We start from the raw sequence: 16806 nt of genomic DNA, 5'->3' as shown, positions 1-16806 counted from the left end.
ATACGTCACCAGAAAATTTCAGACTTCAGCCTTTTAGTAAAAACACCGTAGAATCTTCGTTCGAAGTCGGATTTTCTCTATCAGCGTATGTATCTTTAAGCCCAGAAAATTTCCAAGCTTTATCATAGAATCTTTTTGAGTTTTGAGCCTGTTTAGGGCCTGAAAAAGGAGAAACAGTAAACTTCCAGGAGACTTCCAGAAAATTTTCAGCTGGCATGTAGTCCAATGTTTTGGCCACATCTCTTTGCTCGTTTCTCCAATTGATGTGAATTTTGGATATGTTGTATAGGACATACATACAAAGAGAATGGTATATAACCCATCCCTAGATTCTTCACCAATTGATCCCAGATCGTCGCTTTGTACAGGGAAGTGTAAAATTATTTCAGACGGATTTGTCGCAAAAAACTCATGTTGTGTCTTTAGACCATTCACTTGTGTCTTGAACGGTTGGTGAAGGATTTTAATGTCATTGGTTCATTTGAGATCAGGAAACCTTGATTTATACATGAGCATGGTGCTTGCAGAGCCATCTTGTTCCTGTCAGTCGTAGAAACATCGCTTCTGAAACCCTGGTCACGGGACCATAACTGAGGTTGCTCCCAAGAGAGGGTGATGTAATGACCATGGTTGCATGTACCAGTGGTAGAATTACTTTTATGATGAATGATCAGCACATGAGAGTCTGCTGCCACGGGTCTTGGACTGTAAAACTTGATGAAGGACTTAGCCGAAAGACCTGGTCATTGATCGACTGTGGAAGTTATGAATCCTGTCTAAGAATTGCTGCTTTCATGTTGTATGCTCTGGAAGCTGTAGGAACCTCATACGACATCGGAATTCGATGCTTAACCCCATCTTTTGAATCTAAGAGACTGAGTTATCACATGAGCAAAGAATCACTCAATTTGGAGTTGCAGAGGTCAGCCAACGAAGCGTGCACATTTATAATTTGTAATCCGGTACAAATTTTTCAGATTTCGTAGACCTGATGGTAAAGGCCATATCTTTCAGCTCGTATGTCCGATTGATGCGCCCCTTTGGTATGTTGTATAAGAGACATGGACAAACATCTTTCGTTGAGGAAGTATTGTGCCATTCCCCACCCATTGGTACGTTTTTGTAAACCCATGGCCTGAAGTGTGTTGTATCTCATTTGTACAAGTGATGAAAACATCTTGTAGAAGACTTTGGTTTATGCCCGTATGTCGTGTAAGCTTTGGGAAGACATTCTTTTTTTTTTTCTCGGTCAAATAAAATTAAAAAAGAGAAAAACTGAACATGGACTAGGTCTTCCTAATGACTAGCCGTGAGGCCACTCACTGTAAAACCTAATTGAAACGATAATAAACCCTTCCAGGCCATTCCACAGATCGAATAAAACCTGGCCTACCCTCATAAAACTCAAAAATATCCTCAGCCAGCAAATAGGCTTGCTTGGCCGAGGCATCAGCTGAGAAATTTACCTCCCTATAGCTATGAATATAACGAACGTTGTTGTAGTAAGACTTCGCAATTTTCCACATCTGCACCAGCTTCCAAGGAAGCTTTCCCTTTTGAAAAGCTTGTATGCAACTCTTGGAATCATAACGACTGCAAATACTATGTATGTTCCATCTCTTAGCCACAATCACACCATAAATAATCGCACAAACTTCCACATATAAATTGGTTTGCCAACCAAGGCCAACACAAAGAACACCAAGCACCTCCGAACTTACATCACGGAAAACAACACCTGAACCAGCTTGGCATGGGTTTCCGAAAGATGCACCATCACAACAGATCATGATTTCATCTTGATTAGGAGGAGTCCAACTAATCTCAATTGGGGTAGACGTTTTGCATGATCCATGCCGCACCTTGAAATAATTCAGAATGCGTAACTCCTCTAAAGTATTATACATGTGGCCCTTCATTCTAATTGAGTTATCACGAATTACCTAATAAACTCTCCCTTTAAATCCAAGCCACTGAACTGCCATAGTATCAAAATAAGACTTATTGCGTAACTTCCATAACTCCATGACAATTGCAAGATTTGCAACTAACCACAGGTCCTTTATCATTCTGCTTCGACCCTTAGCAGCCTTATACGAGTCCACCAGGTCTTCACTTAGTTCCAGCTTAAAAATTCCAGCCACCCAAGCCCAAATCCTCCTAGCAACTCTGCAATGCCAAGTGATGTGGCTAAGAGTTTCGCAACTTTTCATGCATAAGCGGCACATAGTAGGCATGCTTCTACCTGTCTTCTTAATAATATTGTCTTCACTAGCACAACATTGCTTGGCCCAAATCTTCCAGTATTGCACACTCAAGGTATGGTGCACAACCTGTCTAGTAAATAGATTTTCACAAGGCACAACTTCTGTCGGCGTCTTAAGAGCGGCCTTAGCCGACTTAATTGAAAAAACGCCTTTGCTATCTAAATCCCAAATTTTATAATCCTCACCACCAGCAATAACAGGCAAATTTTCAACATCGATATTACAACGAATCATCAAATCTCTTGTTTTTTCAGGAATAACCCAAACACCATCAAAAATGATATCACTTACTTTATCCTTAAAATCATTAGGGCCTTTGGAAGTGATGCCAAGTCTTTGCGCAATAGAAAAATCACCACACCAATTATCAAAAAATAGGGAAATATTAGCACCATTACCTATAATTGAGCGTGTATGCTTCTGCACAAAATTGTAAACTAAGCGAATTTCAGGAAAAACCGAAGAACCCAACTTATAATTTATCAGATTGCCTTTGACCTTAAAGTATTTGTCCCTCAAAAATCTGGCCCAAATCTTGTTTGAATTCGGAATAGAAATCCAAAGCTTCATTATCATAGCCCTATTAACATCATTTAACTTCTTAATGCCAAGCCCACCTTCACGCTTTGAGAGACATAGATCATCATATAGAACCGTAAAATATTTATGTTTCTCAGCATCACCGGACCAAAGAAAATTTCTAATGGCCCTTTCAACTTGCTTAATAACCGTGCATGGCCATTTGTAAACAGCCATAGAATGAATAACATAGATAGAAATCATCGACTTAATTATCACAAGCCTCGCCTGAAATGATAAAAGTTTACCTTTCCAGCCATCCAGCTTGTCCATAATCTTCTCAACAACTTGGCGAACATGAATATGCCGAATAATTCCAGGCTTCAATTGAATACCTAAGTATTTATCCGGAAACATAGCTCTCTCCATACCCAAATAGTTAGAAATAGCAATAGCACGAGAAATTTTATCACCTCCAAAATAAAACTTGTTCTTTGCATAGTTTACGCACTGGCCAGACGCATGTTCATACAAAACAAGCATATTCTTCAAATTTTGAAAACTATGAAGATTACCTCTGCAGAATATAAGGATATCATCCGCAAAAAGAAAATGTGTAGGCGCCACACCTTTTTTACTAACCATAACATTCATACTATGATTTGCAAACAACTTGGAAATATTGCGACTTAAAACATCTTCAATAAGAACAAAGATCAAAGGTGAGAGAGGATCACCTTGAAGCAAAAATCTAGTAATACCAAAATAACCTTCAGGGCAGCCATTAATCATGACAGAAATCCGAGCTGAGCTAAGGATATTAAGAACCCACATGCACCAAGAATCAGAAAAGCCATATTGACGAAAAACTTCAGCTATGAAATCCCAACTTACCGTATCAAAAGCTTGAGCAATATCCAGTTTGAGGCCAACATTCCCATGCTTCCTTTTCGTATTGATCTCATTGATCAATTCAGACGCCAAAGTTATATTCTCATGTATGTTTCTACCCTTCATAAACGCCACTTGCTCTTCAGAGATCAACTTATTTAGCACAATACCAAGCCTAGTAGCCATAATCTTAATAATGATCTTGAAGAAAAAATTACTCAAGCCAATTGGCCTATAATCTTTAATAGCATCAGATTTGTTATTTTTTGGAATAAGAACAATAAAACTAGAGTTAATGTCATTGGGAATTTTACGCATAGACCAACAGTTTGCAATGGCATTAAAGAGATCTCTACAAATAATGTCCCAACACTGTCTATAGAAAGAGCCTGTGAAGCCATCTGGGACAAGCACAGAATCAGCTCCCAAGTCAAAAATTGCCACTCTAACTTCCTCCAAAGATGGAATAGCATCCATATAAGCACTCTCAGCAACTGAAATGCTCTCATGTTCAATATCAAATAAACTGGATCAATATGAACGTCACCACCATTGAACTTGGCCTGATAATGATTAACAATGAAATCCTTTATCTCATTCTGCAAAAACAAAGTAGTATCATTAAAAACCAAGCTTTGGGAAGACGTTCACGGTACCATGTTTTCAGGTCTATACATCTTGATATGAATCATTAGGGCTTGAAGAAGTACGATCTGTAGAGAACGGATAGTTGATGAAGCCGGATGTTGCGCCCGAGAGTGATGCTGAGATTACAACTGGAAGTTCTCCATAAATTCTTGTTGATGCTGAGACCATGAATAGAGTTCCTCCACATGCTGATGCCGATACTATGATTGGAGTTGATACAGAGACCGAAGATGATAGTCTTTGCTCTTCCATCCAGTGAGCATGCACGAACTAATTGGTGAGTTGACCATTCCTATGATGAAGGTGTATTAGGATTTCAACCCAAATTCTCCTGATATGACTTTACTGTGAAGTGACTTCGTCATGGAATCGATGTTGTTGCGTGGTAGATAGCAGCAGCAGTCTTCATTCTGGATATGATTGGTGAAGAGAGGAAGTTCCCCAGTCGTGCAGTGGCTTTTGATGTAGATAGGTTCCGTTTGACGACGTTTCATGGAATCACATTAGGTTGCAATGACTTGTTATGTGGATAACATTTATTGATATATATTGAACTGATATTTCCAATAAAATCAAGTCCCCAGTGCATCCCTCATTCACTTAGCAGAGTTGAAGGAGTTTGTAACATCCATTGATGAACAATGTTGCATCTACTTCAGAAGTCTTATCATGGGATAGTGAAGGCTTATCGATTGTAATTCAACTATACTTTGATCATGTCGGTGTTAAACCGGTGTGTCACGTCGAGATATTGTGATGAAGCTAGAGGTGTTATTATCGAAGGTGTACTCTTTGATTGGAAGGTGATAATAACTCCTCTTTGAATCTAGAGGTGTTATTATCGAAGGCTTCTTATATGCTTGAGCGCTGAAGTGTCGAATGTCTTAGGCTTGATCGTCTCGGCCCGTGTATCTTCTATTGATTCGGCATTCCGCTGCGATAACGGGATTTAATACTTGTGCAGACATCAGAGATTTCTGATACTCGTGGACATTCCTACAAGTCCATGGAGAAATACCCAAAGCGTTCTTTTCCATGCTTATGTCATCTCTCAGTAGTGAATGTCTCGGTGAGATGCTCGATTCTAAGCGGTGTCAGATTCAACCACTTGGTGAAATACTAATGCGGCGAAGCTACTATTCATGACGTATTGCAGAGTTGCTAACAAAATTGAGTCCCCATGCTAGGATAGCATTTGAGGAAATAAATGACATAGACATGGAAGGAATGAGACTTTCCTGAGTGCGGAACCTCTTGATGAATGTCTGTGCATCTTTTGCAGGTTCTTGCTTCAACCTCGTCAAAGTTCGAAATTTCTCCAAGTGCTCTAATGATGGGATGGCAAGTAGCTTCTTGTTGAGTGATGCCAGCGGCTCTGAGGGTTTTCGGTGGAACGATGTTGATGACGGTGTCAGCATCGATCAACATTCTTTCGAATTTATTTCCTCTGAGATGGACTGGTAAGCAGTCCCCAGTCGTGTGTCTCCTTGTTTGTGGATGAAGGTTTAGGGAGTATTTCTGGGATAGACAGACGTCTGACACAATGTGACTCGGTGCTATGAATATGTATTTCCTTTATGCCTTAGACAGATAGAGCAGTTCACAGATATGATCGATCGATTGAACTATTTCTTTGACTAGTTGTTCAGAGAGTGTAAAGGTTCTGACTGGGAAGGATTCTTGTGCACTCCTTCAGTCCGCAGTTGAAGCTATTATGAATCAACCTTCTCTTTGAAAATATTGCAGTCACATGTTGGATGATTGGTGAACTTATGAAGGCAGCAGTACCTGGGAATATCCACTTCTTCTTCAGTTAGCTGTCTCATGATAAATGCCAATTGGGTTGCACCATATTGAATCCAGACTTCCAGTAACTCGATCACTTGTTCAATGAGAAGAGGGAAGTTTGAATCTATATGATCATTTCCTCGTTTGTTGATGCAGGGTTGAGGTTTGTGCATTTCAGGATTGGTTATCCTTTCTTTGCGCTTCCGAAGGATCCTGAGAGATTGGAGAAATATGCTTTTGATGTGGTGCTTCGGATTTCCTTTTGCTTCCTTCAGCAACAATGTTCATGGAAGGTTGGACGTTGTATTTTCTGTTAAAGAGACGCTGAGTACCACGAGGTTCTCAGTCTAGGTCTTTCTCTTTCCAGTAAAGCATGCGCGTTAGTTGCTGATCGCTTGGCTGCTTCATGAAGTTTTGAGAAAGTCTGGAATCGCAGATTATCCAGCAAGGCTCTGTAGATTGGGATCATTATGTTGTGTTCATGCTCTCTCAGTGCCTCCATGAATCGACAGACGTGTTCTCGAGCGTTTCCTGTTCCGTTGTACAGCGTTGACGTTGGAGAGGGTATAACCCTTCGGGAGAAGAATTATTTGAGTAGAAGCAGGATATGGAGGTTGATGACGGTGGATACATGGTGTCTTGTCTTTTCCTCGATCCTCCATGAAGTGTTCCAGGTCCTTGCAAGTGATGAATCCAGCAGGTTCCTTTGTTGGTGGGTTATCTAAAGCTTTGTGAACTTCATCATCGTCTACTACATGGATTGGAATGACTTTAGGATCAACAGTCGAGGATGTCTCTTTGGTATTTCCCTTCTCTTGAGTTTTCTTTGACATCTTGTCGGTGAGAGTTTTGAGATAATTGCATACCTTGCAGCCATGTCAATCTGATTTTTGGCAAAAGTCTCTTGCACCTTCATAAGATCACCTATGGTAGGCGGATTTTCTCTGATTTCCTCGGGAGACCAGCCGAAAATAGGATGGTTGCCGACGTTGGTTTGAGGAGGAGTGGTATCAATAGCACCGGTGTTGGAAGCAGGAGTAGTTTCTGGAGTACCACTGTCATTGCTAGTGCTAACGTTGTTTGTGTTAGGATTTGTAACTGAACCTGACCTAAGATAAACCATTTTTTGAAAATGTGAAATTGCAACCGAGAGATTAATCTCCCACTGTGGTCGCCAATCTGTAGATGGGGAAAAACGAGTCGTCGTTTTTTTTTGGGAAGTGAAGAGACGAGCGTGTTGCCGAGACTCCTCAGCCGGGCGAAATGTTAATCCTCACACAGATACACTGTAAATGAAGTGCTTAGATTCGAGAGATCAATCTGTAGGACTCCAGCCTAAACCAAGTCAATGGTCGTTTCAGAGTCAATTCGATCGCAAAGAGGGAGATGGGTTGATCTGTAAGAGGGAAGCTGAGAATTGTGTGGGATCAGTGATGATTAAGGATTGTGGTTGTGTTGAAGGTTTCTGCAATTTTGGTGAACTGGTGATTTCGAATAAGTTCTGATGGATTGATGAATTCTTGAGAGTAGTTTTCTCAAGGAATTCTGCGTAGACAGCTGATAGCTAGTGAACAATTGTTGTCTGTTGTTTTTCAATCATGGATTCAGATACTTATTTATATTGCCAGAGTTGTGAACACATTGATCCCTGTAAGTGTGACGGTTTCTTCAGTGAAAGAGTGGGAAAGTGGGAGATAATGGTACAACCAGTTCCATTTTGTGCGGAGAGTTGGTTGATCATTCACGCACTACTTTGCTAACTCCTCCAACCGTTGACACGACTTACTCACATTTCTCGTTGTGGATGAACCCACGTGTTGTAGGCCGACAGATCAAAACCCTAGTTGTTATCCCCCAATTTGACATGATTGATGTCTCACGAATCGTGGAGTCTGAATGACAGACGTGTATTGATTAGTCAATTGTTGACTGATTAGACAATGAATCTAGGTTTTGTTGAATCGATCATAAGTGGTGAATGCTCATCGATTCATGGATCGAACATGTAATTCTCTGAAATTGTGTCAGTATTGTAGATTCAGTGATGAATTACTGACCAGCAAGAGCAAGTATCGCTCGATTCGAAGAATTATTGAATATTGAGAATTTGATGAGCAACTGAGCAAGTATTGCTCAATTCGACAAAATACTGAATGTTTATAATTTATCGTGCAATCGAGCAAGTATGCTCAATTCGACAAATTACTAATAATTCACTAAATATTGATAGCTGGATCAATATTTGAGCAATTGAGCAAGTATGCTCAATTCGACGAAATATTTATTGGTGACGTGACCCAATAAAATATTAAAATATTGGTAGATTACAAAATATTATATGATTAATTCAGACGTTGGTTGCTGAATCAATATAAATTCATTAGTTCTTGAATCTTGCTCAGAATGATGATTCGTAGAACATTTTATTCGAAACCGTAATTTCAGATCATAGTTGATGGGTCGCTGAAAATAGGTCATGATTGATATAGGTACCGACCACATGGGATGATTGGCGTCCATGTGGTTCCCATTTCTCGAATGAGCATGCACCAGGGTTCTCAGTTCGAGATTTGGTGAAAGAATGATGATTAAATGTCGGTTTCATCACTTACTGAAATATTATTGGGTTCAGCATTAGGTGATATAACCTAGATATAAAAGATGAGGACCAACCAAGAGAGCATGGGACCGGCTCTTGGTGGGCACGTGACCAGTTGTTGGCCATTTGAGCAATCCCCAGGTTGGTTGAAGAAAGTTTGGGCCCAATACGAGCAATTGAGCAAATTAGGTCAGAATTATGAAAACATGTGGGACCGGCTTTGTGCAAGCCCTAGGGATGACCCTGGTCGGTCATGAAGGCATGCACACGTTTTCGTGGTGTCCGTGTCTCCATATTGAAAGTTTCAGTATTTCCTGATGTGAGTTTGAGCAACGTTGTGAATTTTCAGAAGAGTTTCATCTTGACTGAAATTCTTGATTTTTGTTGGAATGAGCATGTATGCTCAATTCATCAATATTTTGTAAATATTAAAATAAGTGTATTTTAATATATAAAATTATCGTGGGAGGATAGCCGGCCGTGTGACCATGTTGGCTTTTGGTTTTTCATGATTCGAGCAAAATTTGAGAAGTTGTGACAAAATCATGATTTTTGCTCAAACCCAGGAGTTTCATGAATTGAGGAAAATAATAATTATAAAAGATTTGGGATTGCAAGGTGTGGGACCGGCCACGGCTAGGGAATGGCTGTCCGGTTATGTTGCCCAGTCCCGCACACCTTTCCCTAATTTTATATTATTATTTTCATGAAACTAGGATATACGGAGGATCCATGAGTTTTGTTGAAACAGAGGAGTTTCATGAATTTGGGGAGTAATAATTATAAAAGTCTAGGGATTGTGAGGTGTGGTACCGGCCAAGGCTAAGGCATGGCCGACCGGCTAGGTTGCCCGGTCCAGCACACCTTTCCCTATTTTATGATATTATTTCATGAATCCATGAAGTTATGGGAAATTCATGAGTTTTGCGCAAAAACAAGGAAAGTTGCTAAAATCAAGGAGTTTTCATGAGTTCATGAAAATAACAAAATAGGGAAAAATAATAAATGAGGCATAGGACCGGCCATGACTAGAGCATGGTCGGCCGGCCGGTGGGCCCGACCCCCGAGCTCTTCTTATTATTTTATTATTATTTGTCGTTTTCTCCGGTTTTGCATAGGATTCCTCGTATGTCCATGTTTTTGGATGCTCGTTTGTGCATCCGGTTGCTCAGTCGTGCATTATTGTCGAGTACACTTGCACCATTTTTTTGGAGCTTACTCAGCGATGGTCCAGATGCACGGTTGTTGGGTATTTATTACTAATTCATGAAATTCAGTGGAGAATAATTCATGAAACCGAGTAATAAAAATGAGTAGTGATTTATTATCAATTCATAGGATCATCTGTGGATTCGACCATGAATTCGGAATAATAAAACAAGAATTACCATTCCATGGGATCCTGGATTCGACCATAAAATCGGAGTAATGAAATTATCTGTTACCATTCCATGAGATCAGCCGTGGATTCGATAATGAAATCGGAGTAACGAGATAATACAGTTGTTTATTTCCATTATATGAGGTCAGTCGTGGATTCGATCATAGAATTGGAGCAACGTTTATTGCCATACCATGGGATCAGGCCGTGGATTAGACCATGGAATCAGAGCAATGGTTATTGCCATTCCATGGGATCAGGTCGTGGATTCGACCATGGAATAGGAGCAATAACAGATTATTCTGGGAATTCAATGGTGAATGTCACAGCAGAATTGACCTATTGCAGAAAGAATATTAGCCAGTTAAGGCGTCACATCCATTCTGAATGGTGCATAATCAGGGAGTCACGTTGTTGTTTATGACCTGAAGGCGTCAGTGTTCTTAATTTATGGAGAACCGCCTGAATCTATACACGATCTCTCCACATAGTCAGGGAACAGTGAGTGTCACCGACGTCCTGAAGGCGTTCTTGCTCTCAATCTACGGAGAACCGCCCAAATCGTTCTTCTATGTGGAGGTGGCTCTCTCTCCTTCAGTCATAGAACTGTTAATCTGCATAGAGGTCATGATGAAATGCTTGGAGTCGAATCGCTCAGCCAGTGGGGCTTTTCGACAACATATTCATCAAGGCTTCGTAAAATATGAATCGTTGCATGCCTGAAAGCCGTGTCAAAAACATGCCTCATGATTTTATGGTTTTACCCTTTGCTGAAAATCCACCATCAACACCCATGTGTAATTATCCTGAGCCTATTTTCTCGTGGAAGATGTGCTTCTGCTGCATTCGCTGGTAAGGTGGTGACGGCGTTTAAGCTTCTAAATACGAAGGAGGCTTCAGTCCCCAGGTGTGGTTTGCATGCTTATATCCGGTATGGTCGGTGAGTTGACCATGATAAGGATATCATCATCTCGCATCCGTAGTGGTGACTCTATTACTTCTTCCATGTGAAACTAAAACATGGAGAAGTACAGATTAGCCTTGTAGCGGTTGTTGCTATGGTGAAGTTCTGGCTGGTATTAACAAACGAGCAGCAACAGTTCTTGGCAACAGATGTGATCAGAAGAGACTACACCGGGTGGGAACCAAAATAGGTCGGCTGGAATTGTATGGGCGTCCATGGAAGCAAAGGGATCGGCTGTATGCGTAAGCGAGTAAACTGTCCATGACCAAGAGGTTTGGTGAAGTGGATCAAAAAGCGGCCAAAACTGCGATCCTTGGCTGGCTGTGATCACCATCCTTGATAGGGAGGTGTGTGGTGGATACAGGCACGAACTTTGGAAGGAAGGAATATGGCGTTGAAGCAGCTTCGACTCTTGGAGAGGATGTTAAAGCTTATGGAGAAAAACGCTGAAGCTTCAGCTTCGGATCCTGGAGCAGTTTATGGAGAGGATGCTGAAGCGGAGCGACTTCTGGCTCTGAAAGCGGAGCGGCTTCCCGAGAGAATGTTGAAGCGGTTTCCAGAGCGAAACATTAAAGCGGAGCGGCTTCTGGCTCTGTAAGCGGAGCGGCTTCCCCAGAGAATGTTGAAGCGGTTTCCAGAGCGAAACATTAAAGCGGAGCGGCTTCTGGCTCTGGAAGCGGAGCGGCTTCCCGAGAGAATGTTGAAGGAGTTTCCAGAGCGAAACATTAAAGCGGAGCGGCTTCTGGCTCTGGAAACGGAGCGGCTTTCCGAGAGAATGTTGAAGCGGCTCCTGTAGAAAACTCCAGTGAGGGTGTCATTAACCCTTGACTCCGAAAAACGAATTGATACGATATGGCATGGGAAGACATCACAAATGGTTCTGGTCAACAATTAGCGTTTTTCTCCTTATGGGAAAGAATGAACTTCTTCTGTTCGATTCTCCCTTGCACCTCTCAGAGCCTTGACAGCTACAATGTTGAAGTCGTAGGCCGCGTCAATCAGCATGATGTCAAACTCGACATCCTTCAAATGAACAGTGGTTAGGAGTCCCCAAGTGCATCTATCAATCGTGCTTCCCAGGAGAGGTTGGGGTTCGGGAATGGCTTCCCTGGCTGGAAACAACTGCTTTCCTGATGCAGTGCGGTTGAGGGATGCGAGTATGTCTTGACGATGTGCCCTGTAGAAATACAAAATCTCACAAAAATGGTTTATCATGGATTGCACGATTTGGATGGAGTCCCAATAAATTATGCAGCTACTTATGGGAAGAGGGTCTATGTGAACCCCGGAGGGTTGCTTATTTTCTTAGCCTCAATTTTGGAGAAGTAGTTCCTACGTGTGATGAAATTGGATTGCTGATTCCCTTCTACTGGGCATTCAAGAGCAACGCGAGCCTCTTCATCTATAAACGCACGTCCTGCTGAAGTGCCTGCGCCGGATGTTAAAAGCATTCTTTTTCAGCTCCCTCTTGGGTTGACGTGACTCTTATGCTGGCCGCTTCGTCAGTGTCTCGAGGAAATATGTATCTCTTTCTGAGTTATAGACACGTCTGTCTGAGCCTTACGAGAACCTTTTGTCTTTCCATCAAATCAACTGTGGTAAAAGGAGGTTGGCTTCTTCTGAATCCTCTAGTCTATTGCCCTGATGGTGGAGTAACAACGGCTCTGGTGACGGTTGGAGCTGTCATACTTGAAGAAACGTTGGAGTGGTGGAAACGACTCTGGTTCTCGTGATCGTAGGTGTATCGTGCAGAGATGGCGCGGTTTTGATCACGGAGTGCTGGAGCCGTGGCGCTGTTTCGAAGGGTGAGGATGGCGCTGCTTTGGTTGGTTTTGGAGCGGAGAAGATGGCGCTGGACTTTGGATGGCAGTGGAGCGAAAATATGGCGCCGGAAGGGTGCAAGTTGTTAGCGCTGGAAAGGATGTAAGCTGTTAGCGCTGGAAAGGATGCAAGCTGTTAGCGATGGAAGGGTACAAGTTGTTAGCGCTGGAAAGGATGCAAGTTGTTAGCGCTGGAAGGATGCAAGTTGTTAGGGTTTGAAATGATACAACTTGTTAGCACTGGAAAGGATGCAAGCTGTCAGCGCTGGAAATGATGCAAGCTGCTGGCGCTGGAAAGATGCAAGTTGCCGGCGCTGGAAGGACGCAAGCCGCTAGCGCTGGAAAGTATGCAAGTTTCCGGCGTTGGAAGGACGCAAGATGTTAGCGCTCGTATTATCGTTTTTGTTTCCATGTATTGGTGCTAACGGCAGAGTGGTAGTAATAGAGCAGGCGAACATATTCCACGTACGTATCTCCGTGTTTCTTCTTTCTGTTTGCTCTTCTGGTGTTGGTGAGAACCCTAGCCATAGGCATGTCCACCATAGTTTTATGGGCGACGTTGTCCTGACCGTGAGAAGTCCCCAGTCACTCCTTGTCGTGTGATAACTGGTAACTGAGCCGTTTGGTGACCGAGCCATTGATGCCCGAGTGGATCGTTTGATTTCACCATCTTAGAATCTGGGTTGAAGAATGAAATCGGGAATTGGAAATTGATTGTAACCGAGAGATTAATCTCCCAATGTGGTCGCCTATTGTTTGTGGGTGAAAACCGTTTCTGCTGATTTCGGTAATTTCGTGTGAGTGCGGGTGAGAAACGAATCTAAACCCAAAACAATGTACTGCACGGGAGTACTTTTGGTTCGAGAGATCAATCTATACAACCTTGGCCTAAACCAAGAAATGGTCGTTCCAGGTTTACTTCGGTTACAAATTGAAGGAGAAGGGTTGGTCTTAGGGAGGGAAGCGAAGAAAGTGTTGAGGCCAGAATAGTTGATCTGGAAGTGTGGGTGTTTTGCGACTTGTATCCGAAAGTTGAACTGGCTAGCTGAATGGAAATCTACCAGGTTATTTCTGGATGTGTATTGTTCTCCTGACTAAAACACTTGTCCTTTGGTAGAAATAGGTGAGACATATTTATACAAGTCGCAACGGAACGTACCCTGGCCTCGTAAGAAGTGGAATCGGTTGAGTAATGGAAGAAAGCGGTGACGGGTAACGCCTGGAATTGATGTTTCCATAATGAAGAAAACATTTCACCATTACTTCTTGTATTTACTAACCGCCTCACTCTTATGACACTTTCTTGTAACGGGCGTATGGCACGCTGCACGCTGTAAACCGACAGACCATTACCCTGATGAGTATCCCCTAGTTTGTGACATGTTTTTATGTCTCGAGTGTTTTCGTGGAAAACGTGTAGCAGGTTTCTATGTGTGGTATGGTGGCATGCCAGTGGACGTGGCATAGTGACGTGCTAGTAGCTGTGGCATGGTGGCATACCAGTGGTTGTGGCATAGTGACGTGCTAGTAGCCGTGACATGGTGGTATGCCAGTAGTCGTGGCATAGCGACGTGATAGCAGCTGTAGCATGGTGGTGTGCCAGTAGCCGTGGCATAGCGACGTGCTAGTAGCTTTGTCATGGTGGCGTGCCAGTAACGGTGGCATAGCGACGTTCTAGCAGGTGTGGTATGGCGGCGTGCTATCAGCTGTGGCATAGCGACGTGCTAGTAGATGTGGCATGACGACGTGCTAGTAGATGTGGCATGGCGACGTGCTAGTAGCTGTGGCATAGCGGCGTGCTAGCAGGTGTGGCATGGCGGCATGCCAGTAGTCGTGGCATCGCGACATGCTAGTAGCTGTGGCATGGTGGCGTGCCAGTAGCCGTGGCATAGCGACGTGCTAGTAGTTGTGGCATGGCGACGTGCTAGTAGTTGTGGCATGGTGGCGTGCCAGTAGCTGTGGCATAGCAACGTGCTAGCAGGTGAGGCATGGCGGCGTGCCAGTAGCCGTGTCATAGCGACGTGCTAGAAGCTGTGGCATGGTGGCGTGCCAGTAGCCGTGGCATAGCGACGTGCTAGCAGCTGTGGCATGGTGGCGTGCCAGTATCCCTGGCATGGTGACGTGCCAGTTGCGGCGTGGCCAAAGTTAAAATTAGCATCGTGGACGAATTCGGTTGCAACTTTGCCTGAATTAGGGTTTGGCGTGTTGAAACCCTATTTAGTGCGTGTAGTATGTGCGTGCAGGCACGTTTATAAGCTAGCACATTTTTGGGAAGCTGACATTCTATGGGAAGCTAGCACGTTTTTGGGAATCTAGCATGCTTTGGGAAGCTAGCACGTTTTTGGGAAGCTAGTGTGGTATAGCGACCTCTTTTGAGACCGTGGCAGGTTTGGAGCAACCTGGTTGGTCGACGGGAAGTGGGGCCAGCATGCTAGGGTGTGGCCATACTCTTAACGCGCGGTGGCGGATTTGAAGCGACCTGATTGGTCGATGGAAAGAGGTCCGGCATGCTAGGGCGCGACTGCACTTTTAGCGCGTTGTGGTGGATTCGGTTGCCTATCTTTTTTAAGCATGGTTTCGACCAATGGGGTCCAATATACTGCACGGGGAGCGGAACCCTAATTTGCAAATCGAGTTTATGAGTTCTTTGCGAGTTATCACAATAATTAGCTGGATTTTGTATGCTTCCATATAGAAATCTTTATCTACAGAATGCAGTGTTCTTTCTGTCTGAGCATTTCGTGCAATGGCTTTAACTTTGGTACTTGGAGGTTCATGCTACTCCGCTGTGAGTGAACATAAATCCATCATGCCATACCGATTAAGGGTTCTACTGGGGAACATAGCATAGGAAAGTACTCAGTGAGTCTAGTATTGGAGAGGCTCCAGAAAAGGTATATTGAGCGGCTCAATAAATGTGTCGGGGGAGAGGTTAGTACTCGCAGCACCATTTCCTTGCAGAGTGACATCACATCTGATGTAAGGTTTTACGATTTTAACCCTAAGCTAAAAACCACCATCAACACATATATAAATATCATCTCAATTCATGAAAACATAAAAGCACATATATTTCATAAGACTTTTGCAATACTTAAACCAATAATGATTACATACTGCAAGTTCTTCTTCCAAAAACTCTAGAATTTAAGTAAATAAATCTAAAAACATGCAAGATAAAAAAATGTTGGAAATAGCTTGTGTGATCACAATTTTTGCTATACCAAACCCTAGTTATCCTTCTCAAAAGTAAGAATAAATTCTCACAAGAAGTTTCCTAGTATTTAAAATCTTTGAAAAATTCTTTATCATCTCTAAACTCCTTATCAACGACTGCATAGGAAGATATGGTTCATGAATAAAAAAGTTAGTTCCTGCAACCTGGTAGGTTATTGATTGACAAGTGCTTAGTGTAGTTTAAGAGATTTCTGTAGAATCTTCTTCAGTCCCTGCACCTCCTTCTTGGTTTTATTAAGTTCTTCAAGAATATTTTCAAAACTTTTATGATTGGAGCGATCCACTCTAGGTTTCTTCTGATTCTTCCTTTTCCTCTTAAGAGATGAGACAAAAAGATAGGACATCTCTTGTTCCTTTTTAGTTGGAAGAGTATCAACAACCATTGGAGCATAGGTTTCACGAGAAGATGTTGTTCTTGGAGTCTCCATCATTCGTGAGAATAGAATGGATTTGTGAAAAAACACAAATATATTGCTCAACAAGCAAGACTTCTTGTGAAAAAGATATGAGTCTGGAAGTAGAAGATATTTACCATGCAGGATTTTGGAACCTTGAAAGTTCAAAAACTAGAGAAAATACATAAAACCTAAAAGGAAAAAAAATGTCATTTTTATCCTTCTTTAAGTTTCATAGATCAAAAATTTCAATACCATTACTTGAAACATAGATTAAGATGAACAGACATGAGATGG

The 16806-nt window shown here is 42.4% G+C and overlaps 1 protein-coding gene across 1 annotated transcript; it reads right to left on the bottom strand.

The window, feature by feature from the left end:
- Positions 1-1943: 1943 nt before the first annotated feature.
- On the bottom strand, positions 1944-16542 carry LOC113290954. Its single transcript, XM_026540534.1, has 5 exons — positions 16333-16542; positions 4163-4276; positions 3992-4078; positions 2666-3878; positions 1944-2581 (listed from the first exon to the last, which is right to left on the bottom strand). The coding sequence occupies exons 1-5, from the start codon at positions 16540-16542 to the stop codon at positions 1944-1946; spliced, it is 2262 nt and encodes a 753-aa protein (XP_026396319.1).
- Positions 16543-16806: the final 264 nt, after the last annotated feature.

Source organism: Papaver somniferum, chromosome 6 (assembly GCF_003573695.1).
Source record: "Papaver somniferum cultivar HN1 chromosome 6, ASM357369v1, whole genome shotgun sequence".
Classification (NCBI taxonomy): Eukaryota; Viridiplantae; Streptophyta; class Magnoliopsida; order Ranunculales; family Papaveraceae; genus Papaver; species Papaver somniferum.
The sequence above is the reverse complement of the archived record's forward strand: the minus strand, read 5'-3'. Positions and strand labels throughout refer to the sequence as shown.